We start from the raw sequence: 25,907 nt of genomic DNA, 5'->3' as shown, positions 1-25,907 counted from the left end.
GAAAATGAGCCCAGGCACATCTTTATTGATCAGATGGACAGAAGGTTGTATAAATGCTAAACTCACCCCTCACCCCATTCTACCTTTCCCCAATAGAATCTTTCCCCTGCTGAGTTGTATGAGCACAGGTCAACAAGGCCTGCAGGCCATAAATAGCAAAAGGAAGGAAAAAAAATGGGAAGATTTAAAAGAGCTTAAAGCGATGGTTTGGAGTAATTTCACCCTAGGGCCAGTGGTGGCAGAGGAAATCAACAGTATTCTTGAGGAGTTCAAGTTGACTGGAAAAGTCATAGCTGCCACAGTAGACAACGCATACAACTTGACAGAAACTTGACATTTTTAAAAGTTGGGTGCTTTGCCCACACACTCAACCTGGCAGCACAGAAGGTGTACGGCATCCAAGCTGTAACGAGGTGGTGTGCAAAGATTCGCGCAGTGGTGGTGTGGCTGAAGCGCTCCACCATGAGCAAAACTGTTCTGAGAGAAAAGCAGCGACTCCTCAGTAAATAGCATAGATATCATTTTAAATAGATCTTGAAAAGTAATACTTTTAAGTATAAGCTATTGTTTATTGTAATTCAAATGTCTGTGCTTTAGATTTGCCAGAGCATAATGTTATCCTGGATGTGAGGACTCGCTGGAATTCTCTATACCTCATGGTGGAGCGGTTTGTGGAGCAGTTCCCTGCAATTCAGGCAGCTTGCCTTGATCAAAGGCTAAGGAGGCCAATGGAGAGGGACAGGTGAGGTGATGGACAAGAGGGTCACTTGCAACAATATCAATTTACCTTTTGTTCTTAACATTATTGTTTATTTTCCACAGACTAGAAAGGCTTACAGAGAGTGATTTTGAGAAGGCAGAGGAATTCATGAAATGCATGAAAGTCTTGTACACCTCAACCCTCTGCGTGTCAAGTAACAAGTCCCCAAAAATATAGAAAAGAACGCACACCCTCCGAGGTGCTGGCAAGGGGAAATAAACTAAGAAAAAACTTTGTCGCCGCACACTCTATCTCTTCATTGTTTTAAAAAAGAGATAGAGTGTGCGGCGACAAAGTTTTTTCTAAGTAACAAGTCCCCCACATGCAGCCAAATCATCCCAATCCTCACGAAGCTGAAGGCACACTATTCAACCTCCGATGATGACAATGTCTTTATGGCTGCTATAAAAGAGAAGGTCTGGGGAGATCTCGAGAAAAGATATCAGGTACTTTTCATTTGCAGCCAATATTTATGTTCACAAAGAAAGAAGGCAAACTACACCATTTTCCCCATTAGACACTAAACCATGTTTTCATTATAGGATCAAGACATTCAGAACTTCCTTCAGGAGGCCACATTGATGGATCCTCGATTTAAAGGAAGGCTGGAAGTTGGTGTTGCGGAAGCTTGGGATAGGCTTGAGAAAGCAGTGATTGACAATGCTACGGCAGCTCAGGTATTTTACTGCATGTTTGTCAGAGATAATTGTTCATCTTTTTTCATATGCACTATGTCCATGCCCATGTTAGTTTCTGTAATTAAGCATTGCTGTTTTATGGGCAATCTGTTTGTGTCTACAGCTTCCAATAGAGGACCCTCATCAGAGTGAGGCAGGTGAGGAGGAGGACCAAGGAGGCATACATGTAAGTTCAACCATATACTATCTATCTAGTCTACAATGAATACTGTAGTTGTTTTTTTGTGCTATACTAAACTTGTTTGTATTTTCCAGCCAAGAGGAGCTCACAAGATGTCAGCCTTGGAGCAGTTGTTTGAGGATGAAGACAGAGAACTTCTCCATACAAGTCAAACAACAAGCAGTGCCCTCTCCATCACAGAGCAGGTCCAGAAAGAGATGGAGATATACAAAGGCCTGCCAGCTATCCCATCTGGACAAGACCCTGTGGCCTGGTGGGCGAGTAAGAGGGATACCCTCCCTAATTTGTTTGTCCTGTCAGAGGTGTACCTGTGTGTGCAGGCCTCATCAACCCCCTCTGAGAGGGTTTTCTCCTGTGCTGGGCATGCTATAAGCCAGGAGAGATGCCGCATATTGCCAGAGAAGGCCAATATGGTAATATTCCTGCAGAAGAATTGTTAAAAAAACTGATGTAAAGTGTCCTCACCAGTCACAAAAGCCTCTTTAAAGGTGCAATACTGTTGTGCAATATATTGTTCTATATTTGTGTTTTATATTTGTATCTATTTTAATAGTATCAATCTCCAGTATTATTATATTGTTTGATACAATATTGTTTTATCAATGTGAATTTTTATTTTAGATTGGTTTATTTATTATTAACATATGGTACTTGTATTTATTTTGTTTAAAGATTTAAGTTAATATTGTGTTCAATTTGGCCCTGGAAATAAAAGGGTATTGTTTTTTGACAAAGTGTGTTTGGTTTGTTTTTTTTAAGTACCGGTTTGAGAACCGTTTAGGCACCGGAACCGTTTAAAAAATACCGAGTAGGCACCGGTATCGGATAAAACCCAACCGATACCCAACCCTACACAACACACATCTTATAAACATTGGCAGTTGTGGTCTTCACATAGTCCATGGGGCATTCAAAAAAGGAATGGAAAGAACTGATTGGAAAGTTGACAGTGTCCTTCGAGCAATGTATCAATTGCTCAAAGATACTCCAGCCCGAAGGGAGGATTATGAAAAGACAGTAGGGTCAGGTTCCCCAAAGCCCCTGAAGTATTGTCAAACTAGGTGGGTCGAAAATGTGCCTGTTCTTGAAAGGGCTTTGGATGTTCTTCCGTACATGTCTGCTTATGTACGTTCTGTCAATCAAAAAGTGTGTCCAAATCCAAACACCAAATCATTTGATGTTGTGAAGGAGGCTGTTGGGGACCTACTTATGACAGCAAAACTGAATTTTCTTTTGTCAGTATGTAGGGAAGTCACCCCCTTCTTGAGAGATTACCAAGCTGACAAACCAATGGTGCCATTCCTGGCCAAAGACCTGTACAAGGTACTGAAGAGCCTTTATTAAATCTGAAATACTGCAGGAGGCAACAACTCCTAAAAAACTCCTCGACATTGAGGTCAATGATTCTTCCTGCCATGTTGATCCCTCAAAAGTCGACATAGGCTTTGTTGCTGGGAGGATTGTGAGGGAGTTGTGTACCACGAAAGCTATCAGCCAGAAAACTTCACTACTCTTCAGAAATGACTGTAAAAAGTGTTTGCTTTTAACCACTCAGAAGCTTAGTGAGAAGTCCCCCCTGAAATATCCCCTTGTGTCTCTTTCATTCTTGGACCCCAGGAACATGGCAGGTGACAATGCAAATGCAAGCAGGTCAAAATTTAAGAAGGCATTGAATAACCTTGCACACGTCCACCGTGTTAAAGAAGATGACTGTGATGACCTGATGCGCCTGTACAGTCAGTTCTTTGATGAAGTTGCCCAGCCTCAGTGCTCTGTTTTCTCGAATTTCAACCTATACAGAGACAGGCTGGACACATTTTTGCATGACATGATGTCAAAACAGGAGCCCTATGGTAAGCTATGGAAGCTTTGCCGCCAACTCCTCCTGATTTCGCACGGGCAAGCTTCTGTAGAACGAGGATTCTTGATCAACCACCAGATTGAAGTTGAGAACTTGGCAGGGGAGTCCTATGTTGCACTGAGGTGCATACTAGAGCATCTGAGGGCGGTAGATGGCCTCCATAATGTCGTAATAGACAGGCCACTCTTAATGAGTGTTGGTGCCGCAAGACAGCGATATGTCTTTCATCTGGAAGAAGCGCAAAAGCAAAAAGCCGAAGAAGAGAAAAGCAAAAAGAGAAAGCATGCCCTAGATGAAATTGATGACCTGAAAAACAAGAAAAAAAGACTTGAAGAAGATATGGCTGCTCTTGAGACAAGTGCCGATAAACTAGCACTTGAGGCAGAGAAAACAGGCAAACTTACCCTTATTGCCAAGTCAAACAGTTTGCGAAAAGGAGCAAGGGAAAAAAAGGAGGCAGTGGCTGAAATGGAAAAACTTGAAGCTTGATGAGAAACTAAATGAACTGAAAAGCAAATGAAGGACTCAAAAAACCAAAAGTGGTGATTTGTCACAAGCTACCCTGGTCTAATGTTTCGTACCATATGGGAAAGGTGTTTTTTTTCTTTCTTTTTTTTTTAAAAAGCATACTAGAGTAAAATATAGTGTTTTTTTTTTTTTTGGTTTGTGAGTTTACAGGCGTGTTCAATGTTACATGCGCACGTTTACACTGAATGTAGGTCTACTAATTGTTCTGAAAACTTTCCTTACCATGGAAAAAAAAGTTGTGCATACGCAAATAGAACTGTTGTTAAAATCTTCATTTAGGTCTATATTTTATTGTTTGTAACTGATCTGATTGAATTTGATGAAGAATTACACTCTTTTTACATCATAAATATGGTGTGCAACCATACAGAAACAACATTTTTCACATGGTAATATTATACATATTTAAAAAGTGGATAAATGGACCCAAGGTTCAAACAAATTGTGCCATTTGACAAATTCCAGATTGACAAGGGAATGGTAGAGCAATGTCTATGCTCATCTTGCCTTTAAGTGCACAACTCCTTACATTTGTAAGGCTTTTGTTTTTAAGTCAGCAAGTTCCATGGCCATGTCACATCCATAACGTTTTATAGGAAAAGTTTATGCTACAGTCCTGCATATTCTCTTCGCAAAAATAAATCACGCTTGTCAATTTGTCTCCATTTGCTACTCCTGCAACTCATGTGCATGTAAATGAGTGTGTGCATATGTGAGTTTGCTTTTGTTTATAAGTGTGTGTGTGTGCATGTGCGTATGCGTGCCTGTGTTTGTGTGTTTATGTGTGTGTGTGTGTGCGTGTGTGTGCGTGTGTGTGTTTGCATGCGCACATGCGTATGCGTGCCTGTGTGTGTGTGGTGTTTATGTGTCTGCATTCGTGTGGGTGTGTGTTTGTGCATGTGTGTGTGTGTGTGTGCTTGCCTGTCTGTATGTGTTTATGTGTGTGTGCTTGCCTGTCTGTGTGCGTGCGTGTGTGTGTGCGTGTGTGCACATGTACTTTATGTGTGCAAATCACAAATGAGTGCGTATGGGTTAGGTTGATGCGGGCTCTTGAGACTATCATACTATAAATATTTTGTCATCTTGGGTGCAACGGTTCAGGTAGGGCTAGTTATTTAAGGGAGTGGCCACCAAGTTTCATGTTCCCTGGTGTTTAAGTAACCGGGAAATCACTGACCAAAATTAATGACAGTAAAAAAAAAAAAAAATATTTTTTATATTTTAAATGACTTGTTGTCCTGATTCTTCCTGTGTCTCTTAGTGGGCACTGAGGAAGCAACAATTTCATCGCTAGTTTTTCATGATTACTATTTCAATTGTTTCATATCAAAATTCACTACTTAATTATGTGTTTTATGTAGTTTGTCGAGGACTGGTTCAGACACGTCACATCCATAATGGCAGTTTTTCCTACATAATGCATTACGAAAATGACGCATAGTTTCAAAAACACACTTTTTGTTTTCATTCAAGTCTCCTTCATGCTACATATATCATAGTTTCGGCAGTTTCCTTCAAAATTCACAGAGTTTGTAGAAAACCTGTAATCTCTCACAAAAGTGTGTCCATTTCATGTCACATCCATAACGCTGATAAAATGCCTTGTATTCTTAGGATGAAATTGATTATATGAAATTTGAGGATTTCTCAGTATTCAGAGGACAGAGGTTACATTAAGTTATGCAAATTAATTCACTGATACTAATTTTGCCCCCACTCTAAGGCATTTTGTTTACCAATATGAGTCCAATTGTCACATCCATAACGCTGGAACTGCCCATGTGCATATATACACTTTATGTAAGAAACATACAGGAGTAAAATATAGTGGTATTTTTTGCTTACAAGCGTGTTTTAAAAACATGTTCTCATTTATACTTAATGTAAGTCTGCTGAATGATCTGAAAACTTTGAAATAACCTGCTGACATAAATACCTTTACACTCAAAAAAATGAAATCTCACTATTGTTCATCTTAATAAATCCTCTTTCGTAGGATTTACAGAACAAAATTAGGTTTCTAAGGTGAAATTGAGTTAGTTGTGTTATTTCAAATCAATAATGCGTTTTTGCTGATTAACTTAACATGTTTGCATTGGATCTACACAACTTTCTTGAACAAAACGCATTAGATTAGGAAATTTGTCCCTCTATAGTTGCCGTAGCATTATTTCACAATTTATGAGGACCATGGTGAGGACTCCGCCAGAGACGGTTGAGAAAGTGAAGCTCCGCCATTTTTTCCTTGCTTACTCACGGAACATTTTTGGATCCTGTAATTGCAAGGTATGTATTTGTTGCTGTTCATAGTGTTTTTGTTTTGAGTTTAGCGAGTTTGTCGTAACAACAACTTAAATAATAATTTTAGTAGATCTTATAGTGTACATGTGTTACTAAACTCGAGCAGCTAGCTTCTAATGTTAGCTAGTTACTAAATCTGTCATGGTGGCTGGCGAGCTAAATCATAGAGGAATAGAGCTAAGTTGAGCTGTTTGCTTGTTAGCTAAGATAGCTCTTCTTTTTTAAGTGTTTCACCTCTTCTGAACTGTGGTGTTTACATGGATGTACCAAGAGCTGCAGCGTTCAGCGTTTCAGAATTAAAGAAGCGAGCTGATCGGCTGACTGGCCGTTCAGTAAGCAGCAGTGTTGCGCGGGTTTGGTCACAAGCGGCCCGCGGTCGCCCGATATTTTAATCAACCCGACCGCAACTCGGACCGCGAATATTAATTAGGACAAAATTATACCCGACCCGCGATCCGACCCGCTTATTTACAAAATGTGTGCTTTTGGTTATAGGCTGCATGCAGTGTGACAGTAGGCCATTTCTGTAAAAACAAACTAATTTATTTACGAAACTTGATGCAGTAGAACTACACGCAGTAAGCATGCAGGACATAATGTTTGCGCAGGAGAAAGAATGAGAATAAGAGCGCAAGCAAGCACGCAACGCACAAAGGATAAGAACACTAGGATAAGATTTGAAGGCCATGGACATACATCTTTCTTTCGAAAACAGAAATGGTGAGGCGAGGTAGGCAAGAGAGATACATTGCTGGTCAAAACGTTAGCGTAAGAACTGGTTTATAATGCTGAATGAAACACAAAGCTTTACTAAAGCACATCCACTGTTTAAAGTCACAAACACAACGAACTAAGGTAACTTTTATGCATGCGCGAACCTATACATACCGGTAGATATGGCTGTGTAGTCTGTGCCATAACATTTATTCCTGCAGGCTGCCCGTTTTGGCTGTCATACTTTTAAATGGCTTCGCAAGAAGTAGGCCTAGACCATAACCACAGCCTATATCGCTTTTCCTGAAGGGGTGTCTTTATTATTTTAACTCGCGTCTTGCTTCTTTACTGTTGACTTTACTGTATTGATGCTTTACTGTATTGATGCTAGCTTTCTCGTGATATTTTAAGTAGGCCTATTTGTAGAAAATATATATTTAATTAATTTTAACTGACCCGCCCGCAAATGACCCGAATATCATTAAAATATTTTGTTTATGACTCATAACCGCGGGTGACCGCGGTCATCCGCGGGCGACCGCTTAATTTCGGGCAGACCGCGCAACACTGGTAAGCAGTGCTGTGATTGGCTGTTTTGGGAAAATTTGTAAAAAAGTTTTGTACTTGTACATTCGTTTCGTACCCGTAGATCTGTTTCATGTCTGTAGAAAACAGATGCGCACTTGCAAATGGAAAATCCGTGCGTGCAAATATCGTTAGCAAATTCACAAAAAAAAAATTCTACACAGTGAGAAAACGGATTTGAAGATGTACAAACCATTTTTACATGCACAAAATATTTTTACAGATACAAATTATTTTTACATGTACACAAATCATTTTTACGAGCACAAAATATTCTTACAAGCACAAAACTTTGGTACAGGTACAGAAAACTTTTGGCGAGAATTTTATACCATACACGTGTAGCTGCAAAAATACTATAGTATTTTTGTATTGCTATCATAGGCTACTTGGCTCTCATCCGGCTTATATATCAGTTAAAGAAAGCAAATGGCAGTTTCTTGCATGGGAACTTGTCAATTTTAAGCACACACATTTGTTCTCAACCACTATATTCGGGAGGTAAATAATTTCACATTTGTCATGCTAGAAGCTGCCTACTCTTCAATGTTTGAATGATTTGTTAATCACAAACAAGTAACTAATTAAATCACAAACAAGCCAATCTAATTAAAGGTTATCTTCCTAGTTCAATTTTATTAAAATTCTCAATTGATTCTGTGATCTAATATTATTATAGTTTTACACATTTTAGTGTAAATTTGTTGAGTTTGATATACTTTCTCTTTCTCCCCACAGGCCTTTATGTGGCAGTGCAAAGAGCGCAAGACCGGAGTGTCATCAAGGTCTCATTTATTGAAGTATTACAGGTTAGCTCATGGTCACTTTGGTCACAGACACCCATGCCATATGCTAATTGTAATTCTTTCTGTATTTCCAAATGCTGGGTTGTATTGTTACTTGTTCTTCCTATCTCCTCTCCCCTCATAACGTTGTCAGAATGTCAGAACTCGACATCAACTGCTCCAGGCTGTCTGCTGTGTGTGCGTAGGAAGGGAGGAGATCATGGCTGCCATTGACCAGGTTAGTGAGAAGTTGTTTTGTGCCTCCCACTTTGAAAACCTGTGATCCAATATTAGGCCATGAGCTACCGGACCTTACCATGCAACTGCTAACTTTTTTTGAAAGGTCTTACCTTGCTGACATGAATTTGAAAGTTAACATTGACATAGGGGTGTACTGCCTGTTTCAACCCCATGAATAGATTTACATTGAAGATCAGTGCGTTCCAAAAATCTCTTTTAACATTTAACATTGGGGGTTGCATGGTAAGGCATGTTAAACATTAAGATACTTAATTTGTAAATGTAAGTTGTATGTTCATTTCCCTATTTTGCAGAATCATACCATTGGCTTGTTGAGAACTTGCAACCTGAAAGCACTTGTGTACGAAGGCTCGGAGAAACTCATAAAGGAATACCTGGTAAGTGTAAATGAATATAAAAAAAACAGTAAAGCATTACAGCAGCGAGAGTAGAAGTGGTACGTCTAGTGGCAAGATGGGTATGAATGAATATGGCTTCTTATATTATTTTAGTACCCATGGACATTTCCTTGTTCATGTTTCGGTGCTTGTAATGTTTTGTTAAGTCTGTCTATATGCATATTAAAGCAGAATGCATGTTACAGCAGAACAAGTCACCATTGGTCTGTTTGTCACTGACCATGCATACACCCTTTACAGACAAAGCTTCCTAGTCTGTGTTGGTAAAATGTCACCCAAAGTTTTAATCTTTGGTTAACTAGCTTTTGAGTTAAAAGAAATCATAGACGTTAGAGGGATTTGGGAGAGCAGAGAGTCTAAAGCAATGGTTCGGAGTGAATTTCACCCTAGGGTCATTTGCACAATGACCACGAGCCAAACACACCCCCAGAAGCTTTTTTCCCTTGGTCGAACATTGGTCAAGTTCGCACTATCAGTCTATGTTTCAGCCCAATGGCTTAGCATTAGCACTTTTGAAACCAGAAGTGTATCTCGTAAATTACCCCACTAATAATGTCCGGAATATTACCAAACTTCTACAGTAGTACAAAAAGGGTCTGTAAACAACACCTACTGCAACGCTACGTCGACGTCACTTTGTGATTTGGGAAAAGCCCGTAAAAGTCCTGGCAGAAAGCGATGCATAAGTTTTATAAATGCTTGTATTTTCAGGTCAACACTTATTGACCTGAAAATACAATTTCATATATCATCCAGTTATCAATATATGACTATGGAGTGTTCACTAGCTTTTCCTTTACACGTGTGAATTTCGCAAAGGACTTTTACGGGCTTTTCACAAATCACGGAAGTGATGTTGACGTAGCGGTAGCAGCAGAGAGTTGAAGCTTTCAGGCAAGTGTTATTTAAATAAACTCCTGGTGTAGGCTACTTACAAACTTTCGACCAAAGGAAAAAAAGCTACGGGGGGGGGGGGGGGGGGGGTTGGCACTCGCAATGATCATGCAAATGACCCAAGGGTGAAATTCACTCAGAACCATTGCTTTAATTTAAAGGAGATGGGAGATGTGAGGTTAATCCACTGAATTCAAACATATCTAAAGACATATACTTTTGTTTGAAAAGTCAATTAAATGTATTTTTTTTGGTCTGTGGTAAAGGACGCTGACTGATGCCCAGAGCCAGATGGAGAAAACCACCATCGGGATCTTTGCAATCAAACATGAGGGTGCCAATGCCTCCACTAGAAGATGTAGACATTATAGTTGAATCACTAACAATGTAACAAAACTAAACATGCCGTGTTTAGCAGAGATATTTTTCTGTTCATTGCATTTCTATTTTACTAAAAAATGTCCCTGATGGTTTGATGAGAATGGAGCTAAATAAATGCAAATTTGTTTTGAAGACCGTGTGTCTGTTTGCTATTTGAACACATTTGTTCAATTTTATTTAGAAATGTTATGCAGAACAAATTCAACTTGTTTACTTTGGATTTACTTAAGAACTTTGTTTTTTGGATGAGTTTACTTAAGAAAGTTAATACAGTTTCGTGGAGCCACTTGACAAAACATTTTTAATTAAATCCAACAAGATATTTTTTTGAGTGTATGTAATATAGTGTTTTTTTGTTTGTTTTTAAGAAACATCCAGGAGTTTACAAGCGTGTTTAATTTTACATGCTCCCGTTTACACATTGTGTTTAGATTGAATATCTGAAAAGAATGTAACAGTTTATTACATTATTTGTAATTTATTTCATTTAGTGTTCTTATTGTATAATGTTTTGTACCTTTTTATGGGCAATGTTTCTCAACACATGTTGTGTGTTATTGCTGTTTACAATGTCAGGCTAAATATGTTCAATGAACTGAACAAGTTTTATTTATTATTTATTCCTTTTTCAATTTAATTGGTTTAGTATTTGTTGCTTCTGTTTTATATAGTAGAATGTTATGTGCAATACCAAGATATGGTAGAGTATGGGTTGGGTTGTTGAATAAACCAACAGAGTTTATGCCAATTCTTTGTCAGTTTTACTTGTTAAGGATACTAGGAAAGTTTGTCACATGTATAGTTACTGGGTGTAAAAAATGCACTGAAATTGTGTCTTTAACAAAGGTAACAAAAGCCTGAGAATGGTTTAAATATATCTCTGAGCAGCTTTCTGGCAACCGTGGCATTTTAAACAGAAGTCAAAAACTAGCTTAATCAAAGATGAAGGTAAGTGAAACAAATTTATATAATTCTGAACATCTCAATGCTGCACTTTTTTCCATAAAATTCCATGAAATGGTAGGCTAATGTACATATTATATGTAATGTAGTATGGCATAGCCGTGTACTATGGATATGAATGTAGGCTATGAATATGATCAATATCAATGTAGGCTATAAATTCAGTCCACTTTCTTGCATTGCTTCTGACCCAACAACTTCTATGCCGTTTAGTCTTTTATTGAATTTGCATTGTATTAAAATATGATAACCTATTCAGCGGTCACAGTAGGTAAATGCCGCCACGTGTGGTCCTTGAATTTGAGGAAATTGGTCCTGGAAAGTCCTTGAAAGGTCCTTGAATTTGATGTTCACCAAGGTGTGGGAACCCTGGATGTTGAGTGACAGGATGCAATGCCTAATAATCTCACTGCCTTCGGCATAACTGCTAACAGTGCGCCTAGGCCTACTGTTAAACACCTGAAAAATATTAAGCTGCTGTTTTCTTTTCATGACGAGCACTAGGCCTACGCTTGAATGATTTATGACTGAATGGAACGTTGCGTTTTTAAAGAACTGTCGTGTGACAAAGTTTACACTAATCATCATCTTCTAATGTATCCTTATGTTGAGATGTCCATTCTCTTTGCCCTAGGCCAGGGATTCCCAAACTGTGGTACGCGTACCCCCAGTGGTACGCGAGCTGCCACTTGGGGGTACGCGAGATGAAAAGGGCAATGGCGGAAAGGAGTTAAAAATGATTAATGAATTAATACTATAATTAATTCATAAATAATACATAATTTCGAATCCGGTTATAATGATATGGAAACGTGAAATTAAAGAAAATCATTTTTAAACTCTGTAATAGGGTATGTTTTCATTAAAAAATAAGCTACACACAATAGGCTACACGTGATTTCCTGCGGGCAGCCAGAATATCTGGCGCGTAGTTTTGTTGAAGTATAGGCTAGGTAGAAGGCTGTGTAAACATGAAAACTGGCTAAAAACAGGGACACTGTCCAAAAGGCCTAATTAAAGCGATCGAAGAGGAGAAGCGAGAGAAACAGAGCAGGACACAGGTAAGGATGGAATGGGATGGGGGCAGACTAATGAAGGTGGAGATGGAGCGCAGGGGGATAAAAGAAAGAACGAGACAGAAAAGACTGCGCGAAGAAAACGAAAGTATGATGAGGCATATAGCCCTAGGCTTCACGTGGATTGGGAGACAGACTGCCCAAAGCCACAGTGCGTGGTCTGCAGTGAGATGCTACCTAACCATTCTAATGTGGTTCTCCACACTGTTTTTTTTAATGTGAGAGCTCATAGACCAGTTGCACATTTTGATTATGTTATCATGTAGGGCGGCTAATTAAACAACGATGCCTGGAATGCGTCAATAGAATGAGTTACTTTTTTATGTGTTGGATGGTGGGGGTACGCGAGCCGAGTCAGGATGTAGAAGGTGGTCGCGGGGAAAAAAGTTTGGGAACCGCTGCCCTAGGCTATCATTTGTGCGCGAAGCATGTTTCAATTAAGACAAGCTATTTTTATTGTTGTAATATTGAATGATTTCATGAATAAATTGTATGCACAGTACATTGTACGGCCAACGCAAGGGGCAACTCTTCTCTTCAATTTCCCTTCCAAATTACGTTTTATTGTCTGAAGACATCTATCGCAAGAATTTAACATTCTAACAGCAACAGCAAACAAATGCAAGCTGACCAAAGTGCATTCGGTTCTCCCGCCATGGTTTTGGAAATCACACACCTGCTGCATCTGAAGGCCCACACACATAAGGCCTAATGGTGCATTCAGAACACCTCGGAATGACAAGGACCGCCCCCATGGCTACTTTGTTTTTCCGACAGCAAGTGTTCATGTGCTTTGCCATCGGAATGTGTGACAAACACGGATGCCACAACAAAGGTTAAAACATACACTCACTAATCCTAAACAAACAACTGTATTTGCTTAAAATATAGTGTAAGATGCTCGTGAAAGAAAGATATGCAGCTTTCAAGTGACAAAAACGGCAAATTCCCAAGTTCACATTAGTTTATACGAGAACGATTGTGAAGGAAGACGACAAAATATTTTATCATAAGTGCCTTTCGTTTACACGACGACCCCGCCATCGGGGCTTGAAGACGCAAAAATCTGAAGACTCCTTCCAGAGTGTAGAGTTTTGAAGACGACCCGGGTTGTGTCTCCGTCTAAACGGCTAAACCAAAGATCCTTGATTACCTCTCTGGCTAAACTGTCAAATTAGAATGTCTGCACGTGACGTACCGGGGTTCTATCACACCACCACCCAGCGGTCTGGAATGCATATCCAATCGAATATCACATACTCTTGCGTCTTCATATAAACAAAGATTTCCCCCTGAGAATGCTCGTCTAAACGCGAATAAAAAAATGAAGACGAGACGCCACTTCTGCGTCTTCTCTTTTCATCGTCACCGTATAAACGTAGCCTAAAACTGTTGAACATGAAAGGCCACATGGACTACAAACGAACTACAACGTGACGACAAAAGTGATGACGAGCCCCTAACTGGGCAACTCTGTTAGCAAAATCTAGCCCCAGTTTCCGACCTCTGACTCAAACATTAAGTGACGTGAATGACGCGGAATGATGATGTTTTCACTCGGAGAAAGGTTTTTCCGAAGCCCATGAACGCTAGGTACGACTATCACTCTACACGCCCCTTGTGACTCCGTTGTAGGCCTCAATTAAGCTCTCGAAATATGTATTTCGTGCTCACATTTAGTAATTCCCGACATTTTCTCACCGCTCGCTGTGCTGTGGTGGCAACTTCGTGTTACCTTGACATGGACTAGGCCTACAGCTGTCTGTAACAGTTCATATTGGTAATGTGATGATAACCGTAGGCAGCTAATTAAAGACTTTAGGTGGTCATGGTTTATAGCGGACTTCTACTCTTTGTAGCAGGGGCACCTGTGGTGTCAACCACCAGCTATGGAGACCCATAATGGGGAAATTCTACTAGGCTACAAAGGCTACTCGGGCTCTGTTGTAATGACCGGTTTCCACTATCTCCTGGATTGTTGACTTAACTGTGAGGTCTAGAAGGCAATCGAAGCACATCACAGCGACAAGCTCCCAAACAATTACAACACGTAGACCTACTGTTGGTACAAATAGGCTACTGCGTATTAGTAGTAGCCTTATACCCACCCAATACAATAAGGTTCCCTCTAGCGCCCGATGGGCCTCACCATATAACCCACCCGCACACCAATGATGCACACAACGAGGTAAGCTCAGGGTTGGGTAGTAACGGATTACATGTAATCTGGATTACGTAATGCAACTTTTTTTATGATAGCATAGCTATCTTTTAATTTGAGAAGCAGTTCATTCGGATGTTCACTTTTTAGACTTTTTTAAGATATAGTTAAGAACAAAATTATTCATACCCCTGGCAAATATTGATTTTTCTCAATATGTTTGTTCTTACTTAAAATGGCACTTGCACATGCCAAAAGGTTGCAAGACAATGTGGTAAAAACATGGAATAAAAAAAAGTGTTCAAAATTATTCATACCCTTTTTAAACTATCACTGGAAACATCTTTATTTACCACCACAGCTCTCAAAATGGTTCATATAATACCCACCAAGCCTCTTCATGTCTCCACAATGATTGTAGACTGCACCTTTTTAGCAGCAATCTGGGTTTTGAGGCAGGAACATTTGCCATCACTTTGGCCTTGTGCTCACTTTTTTGATCGATTGAGGTCCGCTCTAAAATGTTGATATTGTTCTCTGTTAACCATTTCTTGCCTTGTTTGGCTGTATGTTTTGGATCATTGTGTGGTTTAATGTTCAAATGCTGACTTTTGGGGCAGCCATGGCCTACTGGTTAGGGCTTCGGCCTTTGGGCTTGCCGTTTTTCGACTTCACTAATTCACGGACTGGGATAGATGAGACCACATGTCCCTCACAGGATCAAAAGATATACTTACTTACTAAGTTACATAGACTACTATTGGGGCAGGTCTCTTAGCACACTGCCTGATCTTTTCCTCCTAATCTTAATGTAGCCTCTTGTTTTAGTGTTACCGTTTACTTTGAGAAAGTCACCAGGTCCCCCTGATTGAACAACATCCCAAAATAATAATTTTCTCACCCCCACAATTGAAACGGACATGGAGTCATTTGGGTTTAACGCTTCCCTTTTTTATTCCAATCTCAGGCCATGTCCCTGGGTCAAAAAAATCCAGCGAAAGCTAAATTATTTGTCCAGGTGTGCCCTTATAAAGGTTAAGCTGAGTTGTGCATGTTTGGAGAAGAGTGGAGAAGAAAAATAGAATGAGAATTCTTTCACCAATTCTGTGGTGGTGTCTTTTACTTAATGGGCATATTTATTGAAGTAATCTAAAAGTAATCCTAAAGTAATCAGATTAAGTTACATGTTTTTGGTAATCCAACTGATTACGTTACTGATTACAAAAATTGCCATGTAATTTGTAGTCAGTAATGGATTACATTTCAAAGTAATCTGACCCAACCCTGGGTAAGCTTTAATACGGACTATGAAACGGGAGACATAAACAGTGGAGTTCACGATGCTCAGCTTCTCAGGCTATGTAGCCCAGCTCACACCGTTCGCGATAAACACCACAGCTCTGCATACACTTGGACCTCAACAAACACTCAAAACTTCGGCAAACATTCAGCTGGACGATGATGGCAAGGGGCCTGTGCAAACACACACAATCATCTGCTCTCCCACCTACAGCCTACCTAACAGTAGGGATGTGATGCTCGAAGCTGACGTTTCGAAACAGTGTCGAGCTTCCGAAACGCAAGTGTTTCGAACAGTGTTTCGAAGTGTGGTTCAAAACGCCCATGTCACGTGACCATGGCTTAGTGGTGTTTCAATTTGGTTTGGACAGGTGGCACACTTGCCGCGCGAGCCAATTACCCGAGTAAACATCTGTTTGATCTAAATTCCAAAGTCCCAGAATGCTTAAAAGTCATTCAAACACATCCTATATTTCTGGGTTTTTTGTGAGGAGAGAGATTTTGAGAGATATAGCGACATAGAGACATATAGAGATTTATAGTGCATTCTTGTGATTGATAGGTTAGTGATATAGATTAATTGACAGGCTAGAGACAGACAGTGAGCGATAGTTTAGATAGATATAGTCTAGTGATGTTAATATTTAGATAGTAGCAGAAGTAAAAAAAATATATGACTGATGCCTTTATTATGACCGCCGCGCAGCGAAGGTCATTTTTCTTTTTCGCATGCCCAAATTTCCGTCAATGATTTCCGGGACACTGAAAGACCGCGGTACACGAAACTTGGTGGGCATGTAACTCCACATGGATAGCATGGAACCATCGTTTTTCGTTTTGATCTGTAGCCCCCCCGCTGGACTGGACCCCCGAAAGGAGGGTAGGGCAGACACAGTTTTCTGTGAATATCTCGAGAACCGTAGGGTTTAGGAGGACCATTTTTTTTTTGTATGTTGATCTCAAGGGGCCATGTCAACCCATTCCATAACCACTCATTTCATGTATAGCGCCGCCTAGTTAAACACAAAAAAGTAAAAATGAGGTGTTGTAATCGCAGGTATCTGTGACCTAACATAGTCAAAACTGCACGAAATTGGAAGTGTAGGATCATTATGACACCCTCTGTATGCACGCCAAGTTTCGTGGAATTCCATTCATGGGGGGCCACACAATAAATTAATTTATGTTACTATACACCAACTGGCCTGTAGGTGGCCGGAGACAATTTTCTGAGAATATCTCGAGAACCGTAGGGCCTAGGAGGTCCACCTTTTTTATATATGTTGGTCTTAAGGGGGCATGTCAACCCATCCCATTACCACTTATTTCATGTATAGCGCCACCTAGTTAAAAATTAAAAAGCAAACAATTAGGTGTTTTCATCACAATATCTCTGGCTGACAAGGTCAAAACTGCACGAAATTAAAAGTGTAGGATCATTATGACACCCTCCGAATGCATGCCAAGTTTTGTGTACTTTCGTTCATGGGGGGCCTTACAATAAAATAATGTATGTGTACATTTAGTGACGTACACCAACAAGGATTCCCGGGACACTGAAAGACCGGGGTACACAAAACTTGGTGGGCATGTAACCCCACATGTATAGCATGGAACCGTCGTTTTTCATTTTTATCTGTAGCCCCCCCGCTGGACTGGACCCCCCCAAAGGAGGGTAGGGCAGACACAGTTCTCTGTGAATATCTTGAGAACTGTAGGGACTAGGATGACCATTTTTTTCCGTATGTTTGCCTCCAGGGGTCATGTTAACCAATTTCATGTGCACACATGTGCACAAACAGATACACACACACACACACATACATTCACAGTAATCATACGTATGACACATACACACACAGTAGACATATGTACGCTTGCATGCACAGGCACATACGCAGGCACACACACAAGCACGCACGCACACACACACACATACACACACACACACACACACACATAACATAAACATGTACATGCACACATGCACACAATTCAAGATTTTCTCAGAATTATGAAAGGCAAGATGGAGGTGGGGTTGTATAAAATGAATTTTACATGTGAAATCTATGAACTAATCATGTTTTGGTACTTGTTGTCTAGCAGATATCAGTGAGAATTGAGTGTGGATAATGCAATTTAGTGAGACAGTTAGAATCATATAGGCCTTTCAGCGTGATTTATTTTTGTGGAAAAAATGTGCTGGACTGGGCGGCGGTCATATTTAGTTTCAAGAACAGCTGACCCTTTGAAATACTGGCAGGAGAGGAGAGTGGTTTATCCAAACCTAACTGTGATGGCAAAAAAATATTTGCATGCCAGCAACAAGTGTGCCTTGTGAAATAATTTTTTCCAAGGCTGGGGAGGTTTATTCAAAAACAAGAAACAGATTAAATGCCAAGACGGCAGAACAACTGTTATTCCTAAATAAAAATGTATGTTGACATACAAAAAATGTGTTGTTTATTTTTCCCATGTTGTACCTGATTAGTCTAACCTGCTTCACATGTATCCTTTATTTCCCTACAACATGTTCCCCAAAAAAACCCTGGGCCATAAGCATAGCCTACATTTTAAAACCATTGTAGCATTTTCCTCTCCAGCATATTCCAAAGGATAATGTACTATGAAACTGAAATAACAAAACATCTAACTGGCAGATATAAAAATGTTCTAGGTACTGAACGCATATACTAGTCTGAAATTTCTAAGCACCAGCAGGGAGTCGAACACCGGCCGCTCCGGCCGAATGCAAGTGTGTTAACCACTGAAACACGTGGCTGTGGATGAAATCTTGCGTTCCATGTTGGCTATTTATATTCTTCGTCTGAAGCAGTTGATGTGATGTTAGCAAAACTGGCCACTAGATGTCACCATGGAGTTACGTGTGTCGGATTGTTTCGAAACCTCGACACATTCCGGCGCAATTGCTTCGAACGTTTCGTTGTTTCACAAAGCCTCGTTCTGCCCATCCCTACCTAACGGGGCTATATCCAGGTGCACTGCAATCAATGAGATTCCCTCTACGTCACTACAAGCGACACACCTCCCGACGTCATTCCCGGGATACCCCTTGACACCACACTACATTTTTGTGCACACAATTTAATTTCTTCGAGCCCACGTTTTAATTATTCGTGGGTGCGTTTTAGTAGATTGAGATCTCGAATATACTATAACGTGCTCATGTTTACATGTGTCAAGACAATATTGAGTGCACGTTTTACAAATTGTGGCCACGTTTAAGTAGATCGTGCACACAATGTTCTTTAACCATGTTCACAAATTGTGCTCTCGTTTTAATAAATCGTTCCCTCGTTTTAGTAAATCGTGCGCTCGTTTTAGTAAATAGTGCACTCGTTTAATAAATTGTGCCCTCGTTTTACTATGCTTAAAATGAGAGCTCAATTTAGTAAAATGAGCTCACACTATAGTAAAACGAGAGCACAATATAGTAAATAGTGCACACAATTTAGTAAACCGAGCGCACAATTTAGTAAAACGAGCGTACGATTTAGTAAAACGAGTGCACAATTTAGTAAAACGAGCGCACAATGTAGTAAAACGAGCGCACATTCTCTCAACATGCAAAACATTTTGCGATGACCCCTCTAGGGCTCCGTACTTTTGAGGTACTATTCAGCAGGGATTCAGTATAGTGCATTTTGACCAACATGTCATTAGCATTGAAAATAAAATAAAAAACAGCAGATATTTGTACAAAATCAGTTGCATGGATGTACTTAAGCATTTCCATTTGTTCAAATTGGGGAGACTCTAATGTGCACAAAGATGATATGGAGTTTGAACAAGCAGTTTTTAGAATTTTAATTCTGATCTGAGAAATAGTATAGTATATGGACCTCTCAACATATATATTTGGAATTACAGAGACGATCTGTTCAACATGATTTTCATGAAACAAATGGTGTTTCCCTCAGCCATCGGGGTGGAGGCCCAGTCAGCAGCAAAAGGGGATGACGTTAGTATTAAAATCGAAAGTGGCTGTGGTAAATGGTGGTTGCAACGCCTGCAGTCATAACAAAATGCAGTCGGAATGATACAGCAAAGGTAAACATTGTTTCCTGATTCCCAATGTAGTTTATTATCAGTTTGTAAAGGTCAGGTGAAGTAGGAGGTACAATAACATTAAGAATCCCTGATCAATGTAAGCTGGACCAATGGCTTCAAAGTTGATGCAAAGTCTATGTCCAGTATGATGCTGGGGTTGGAAACATTTCCCAATTGTGAATTGTGTAACCAGACTTGTTGAGCTGTTGTGTTGACTTTGTGTTGAGTTTGGCGAAAAGACCCTCATTTCCACTTTGTGCATGAGCACTCCATTCACAGTGCACTACGTGTAAATAAGAGTTCCTGCACAGGCTAAACATGATAAAATGTGTGTCTAAGTCTTGCCACTGTGAAAGTGGTGGAAGCAACAATGTTTGAGATGGGTTGATTATGAGTAAGAGCTTTTCCTTCAAATTCACTCTATTCCATTTAACTCAAGAATTTGATGATTTGTTAATTGTAAAAGCACATATATGGATTAAGTGGCCACAGTTTTATAGGCTGTGCTTCTCATGCAATCAGTCCAGTAATGTACAGAGACATGATGTTTTCACCCCATGGTGTGTATTGTCACACACATACTGTAAATTACCTGAGAAATGTTAAATGTTGACCCATAAAACCCTCCTGGATTGGTTCTTAAATATATTCTTTTTATTGCACAACATGAGTGAATAGTTTACATGAACAAATGGCATTTCCCAATGGTTTCTACAGCCTTGATATGCTGTGGTTACACTGCATTTGTTCCCACCACTCACAATAACCATGGGCTCACCACAGTTTGGCGCTATTGATTCACTTCAATAGTACTACAGCTGTTTCAGTGAGTCCAGTATGGAGCAGCTTTTGTAATTAGTTCGCAAATCTGCTGTTTGGTAGAGAAACTGTGAGTGGCGAGAGGAAGGTCCTCAAACAGAGTATGGATCATGAAGGGAGAGAGCCAAGCCCCAAGGTAGCAGCAGAAATCATCTGTGAGCCTCGGGAGTTTGGAGCCTGAAGGCCTGGTCAATTTAGTGGGCTCCGACCATGTGGTACAGCTGGTCCTGCACGACCCCAGCGTAGGTCCTGGCAGCTGTGGTGGTCTCCACGTACAGGTTCCTGTGAGGGGGTGGAAGGTACTTAAGAGTAAGTGTGTGCTGGACAGCATGTTGTAAAACAATTAAGTTGGAATACTTATAAATCTTTCAACCTCTCAGCCAAAATATGGATATTTTTTGCTAAGGAGCCATGACTGTCAGAGATGTGTTAAAGTGTCCTCTGTCAGCTGTGTCAGTATAGCATTTATGGGGGATTTCCGTAGACACGGATCCGGCAGGACCGGCACCGACGAGAGTGGCAGCATGTCGAGGTAGCTCCGTGTGTTTGTGTTCTCTGTCTTTTGTTTACTTTTTTACATATATTACTTTTTTACATATATTACTTTTTTACATATATTACTTTTTTACATATATTACTTTTTTTGCTGTAAGTGCATGTTGTGTGTGATGTCTATGCCACTGAGACCTTGAATTTCCCCTTGGGGATTAATAAAGTATCTATCTATCTATCTCTATCTATTTTGTCTTGTCTTGTGCTTGCTGTGATCATGTCTGCGTCTGTGATCATGTACTGTATTATTGAAGTAAGGGTCTTGTGTGATGCATGACTGAAATTGTTTCCTACTCATAGGAAATGAGTATGGGCTTGGTGTTCTGAAAGCTGTGTATTTTTTATTTACATTATATGGTAGCAGTTCTATGTGTTAAGTTATGAGCCTTTGGACTTACTTGGCTTTCTCCTCCAGTTTCAACTCCCTGATATCCTCCAGGTATCCAGAGGCGGTGTTGAGGCTCTGGTCGTAGTAGGATCTGAGGGTGTTCATCACTCTGGCTGCGGTGCCCTGCTTAACAGCCTCCTCTTCAGCTGGTGCGGGTGCGCTGTGTTCTTCTGCATGCAGGGCCTCCTCTTCAGCTGGAGCGGGTGCGCTGTGTTCTTCTGCATGCGGGGCCTCCTCTTCAGCTGGAGCGGCCACAGCCTCATCCTCAGCTGGGGCGGCCACAGTCTCCTCCTGAGCTTCGACGATCCCGTCTCCCTCTTCCTCAGCCTGCCTGGGAATGCGGCTACTCTCCGTGCCTGTAGGGGGCAGCAGCAATCAGGGAGTCAGCAAGAATGCAGACAAATCAAATGTTAATCTCTATCTCCTTCTTACCTGCCTTTCTTTCTTCTTAGTAGGAACTATTTACAATATATATACACTTTCAATGTAAATGGGATTGATAAATAGCTCCTACTAAAGCAATGTACTTGAAAATAAGCAATTGATGAAGGTACTGAAATGGGACAGGCATTATTTTTGGGATGGGATAGGATGGACATCTTGACTTACCAATGGTGAGAAGTGCAATGAGCACAGCACAAACCAGGAGCTTCCTCATGATGACAGCACAATCTATGACACAAGAGATGAGACGCAATGAGTCGAGAGTGAGAGGAAGAAGATGACAGCATTTTGTCTGAGTACAGGGACATTTCATGTGTCATGCATGCTGATGGTCCTGCTGGAGAACAATGCAAACATCACGGCATGCAACTTGCTCTCAAGAACCTGTAATAGTTTTCTTTTCTAATACAAGAATTCAATAGGTGGTTCTTTTGTTTTTGACACACACACACACACACAATGTTACAGAAAGCTGCCAAAAATCACATGATAAGATTGCACTCAGAATGGTCAGATACAAATGCAAATCCTGTGGTATTATTTTGCAAATGTAAAATAATGATTGCATTTTGCAGATCAGAAGTTAAAATTGTATATATAAGTATATACTCTTTTGATCCCGTGAGGGAAATTTATCCCAATCCGTGAATTATTGAAACACTCAGCACACACTAATCCCAGTGCAGTGAGCTGCCTGCAACAACAGCGGCGCTCGGGGAAAAGTGAGGGGTTAGGTGCCTTGCTCAAGAGCACTTCAGCCGTGCCTACTGGTCGGGGTTCGAACCGGCAACCCTCCGTTAACAAGTCTGAAGCGCTAACCAGTATGGCCACGGCTGCCCCTAAAGTCCAAATTGCAGTTACAGAAGTAGTGAATTACAATTGCAATATGTTTTTACTTTTTACAGTTCACTGATATCAAAATCATACTTAATCAAACAATAAAGGTCAGATATACTAATATGTGCGAGACACTGCTATTGCTCTTTTTTTTCAATCACACTTGGATTTAATTATGGCATGAAAGCCAAACCGTTCCAAACATGGAGATTGTGAGTGGGCATATCTTGTCTGCAGAATAATACAAATCACCAGCAATTGCCCAAGAGAATGTATAGAAAATACCTTTTGTTTTCACAATTATCAAAGACCTAGAGTGTAATAAGTGGTCAGTACTTATGATCTCTCACAATTAAGTGGTCAGCACTTACGGTCTCTCCTTTGCAGCTTATGCGTGCTTAGTAGCCCGAGGCAGATTGAGTGGTGCGCGTCTCTGGGCCTTCTCATACATTTATACAAACACAAGGTGTTGACTTCTGATGCCAAAGTGCACTCCACGTGGTGATAGCCATAACTCAGAGACCACGACTCACAACACCTGGTATGAATAACCAAGAGTCTTTTGCATCATTTGCTTGATATGCTGTTTTTATTCTTAGTCTCTGATGTGAAGCACTTTGGACGCCTACTGGTTGTTGTAAAGTGCTATGTAAATACATTTTGATTGATTGATTGATTGATTATCATTGGCACACATCTACACATTCAAAGTCAAAAGTCAAAGTCTGCTTTATTGTCAATTTCTTCACATGCCAAGACATACAAAGAGATCGAAATTACGTTTCTCTTTATCCCACGGTGGAGAGAAGACATAATTTTACCAATAAAGTCCACAGACAAACATAACACTCAAGTAAACAATAACAAGTAAATAAGAAGTCACATACAATGAATAAATAAGAGCAGCAAAATTGGGTTGAAATTGTGCAATTGTGCATAGACAGTCAATATAGTAGTGCAAAGTCAGGCCAATAAATGGCTGAGGTAGTTCTGTTTGACCTAAGTAAGCAAGTGGCATAGTGGTGCAAGTTATGTAAGAGCAGCAGACGTGTGTTGTGTATTCAGGACAACAGGACAACAACAACAAGTTGCAAAGTGTGCAAGTGTACAAGTGGAGTTGTGCAAGGCAGCCATTGTGGGTCCAAAGTCCAGGATGTTATGTAGCTGGGGGTGGAGGGGGGAGAGGGGGGAAAGAGTTCAGCATCCTAACAGCCTGGTGTATGAAGCTGTTGGTGAGTCTGGTGGTGCGGGAGCGCAGGTTGTGGTCGCCTTGCGGGTGAGGTGGGTGGTGTAAATGTCTTTCAGGGAGGGGAGTGAAGCACCAATAATCCTTCCGGCTGTGTTCACTATGCGCTGCAGGGCTTTACTGTTGTATTCAGTGCAGCTTCCGCCCCACACAGCGATACAGCTGGAGAGGATGCTCTCAATGGTGCCTTGGTAGAATGTGGTCATGATGGCTGGTGAAGCACTTGCTCGCCTGAGTTTCCGCAGGAAGTAGACGCGGCGCTGAGCTTTCTTCGCCAGTGATGCAGTGTTGGTGGTCCAGGAGAGGTCTTCACTGATGTGCACCCCCAGGAATTTGGTGCTGCTCACTCTCTCCACCACAGCACCGTCGATGGTCAGTGGCAGGTGTTGGGTGTGACCTCTCCGGAAGTCAACAACAATCTCCTTGGTCTTGCTGACGTTCAGCAGAAGGCTGTTGTCCCTGCACCACGTGGTCAAAAGGTTGACCTCCAACCTGTATTGAGTCTCGTCGCCCTTGGTGATGAGACCCACCAGAGTTGTGTCATCAGCAAATTTCACTATGTGATTGTTGCTGTAGGTTGCAGTGCCAGTGGCGGTTCTAGACTCAATTACTCCCCGGGCGAGATCCCCCCCCCCCCCCCCCCCCCCCCCCAACAACAAAAAAAATCTTCTTTTTTTTCAAACAGTCATTTTTTTATTGAGACATTTTAAACGTAATTTTTAAAGCAACATTAGGCAATTCTGCACAAACAAGCAGAATGAGATGGCAAAATACTGCTTACAGCATTGCCATTTCACACAGTTAATTAAATGTGCAGGAATCATAGGTCTGCATTCATAACATTATGAGATGTGAGTTGTTTAGAAGAAAGTCAAGGTGTGACTGATTTTAGCCCACTAATAGACTGTTGTAGGCTATATACAGTGGATCCCGTTTCATTAAGGAGACCCAGAGGTGAACTGTCCCCCGCAAACCCCTCCCTTCGCCCCTTCCTCTGCACAGTGCAGTGCAGTAGGCCTACCTTCTGAGCAACAGGGGCGCCAATTCCCTAATTCCTCACACAAGTGATGGATAATAGAAAATCGTTTTGCGACGTTTATTCTTCTTCTTCTTTTTTTTTTTTTTTTTTAAGCGCTCGTGCCGCCCCCTACAAGATGCCGCCCCGGGCGACCGCCCGGTTCGCCCGTACCTAAAACCGCCACTGTGCAGTGCAGTCATGCGTCAGCAGGGTGAAGAGCAGCGGACTGAGCACGCAGCCTTGGGGGGCCCCCGTGCTCAGTGTGATGCTGCTTGAGATATTGTTGCCAACACGTACTACTTGAGGCCTCTGACAGAGGAAGTCCAGTAGCCAGTTGCAGAGGTACTGTAGGTACTGAGTCCCAGTTTGCAGATGAGTTGTTGTGGTATTATGGTGTTGAATGCAGAACTGAAGTCTATAAACAGCAATCTCACATATGAGTCTTTTTTCCAGGTGGGTGAGGGCTGGGTGGAGATTCACGCCACTGACTCATTTCATTCATCCATTTATTTGCTTTTATTCAACAGCGCAACTGCAGCGCATTCTGCATTTTTATCAGTAGCCTATAGCTCCTTTCAGACACAACCTCCACAGTATATGCGGAGCTTTGTCAAATGGAGGTCCAACCCTTCGGGTGATTCAGATATAATGCTAACTTATGTCTGCTCACTGGAAACCAAAGCCAT

At 41.0% G+C, this 25,907-nt stretch overlaps 1 protein-coding gene and 1 long non-coding RNA gene across 2 annotated transcripts; one reads left to right on the top strand and one right to left on the bottom strand.

Annotated features, from left to right (window-relative positions):
* Nucleotides 1–6,204: 6,204 nt before the first annotated feature.
* On the top strand, nucleotides 6,205–9,053 carry LOC143118829 (uncharacterized). Its single transcript, XR_012986217.1, has 4 exons — nucleotides 6,205–6,314; nucleotides 8,367–8,437; nucleotides 8,568–8,651; nucleotides 8,968–9,053. It is a non-coding gene; the product is annotated as an uncharacterized LOC143118829 (long non-coding RNA).
* An 11,877-nt stretch (nucleotides 9,054–20,930) lies between these two features.
* On the bottom strand, nucleotides 20,931–22,334 carry LOC143118594 (apolipoprotein C-II-like). Its single transcript, XM_076279620.1, has 4 exons — nucleotides 22,286–22,334; nucleotides 21,991–22,032; nucleotides 21,687–21,804; nucleotides 20,931–21,018 (listed from the first exon to the last, which is right to left on the bottom strand). The coding sequence occupies exons 1-4, from the start codon at nucleotides 22,332–22,334 to the stop codon at nucleotides 20,931–20,933; spliced, it is 297 nt and encodes a 98-aa protein (XP_076135735.1).
* Between the last annotated feature and the right edge of the window lie 3,573 nt (nucleotides 22,335–25,907).

Source organism: Alosa pseudoharengus, unplaced genomic scaffold, assembly GCF_046254945.1.
Source record: "Alosa pseudoharengus isolate Yale_2024_CS ecotype anadromous, Long Island Sound unplaced genomic scaffold, YU_APseudo_1.1 YU_APseudo_1.1_scf_12, whole genome shotgun sequence".
In the NCBI taxonomy this organism is placed as follows: Eukaryota; Metazoa; Chordata; class Actinopteri; order Clupeiformes; family Clupeidae; genus Alosa; species Alosa pseudoharengus.
The sequence above is the reverse complement of the archived record's forward strand: the minus strand, read 5'-3'. Positions and strand labels throughout refer to the sequence as shown.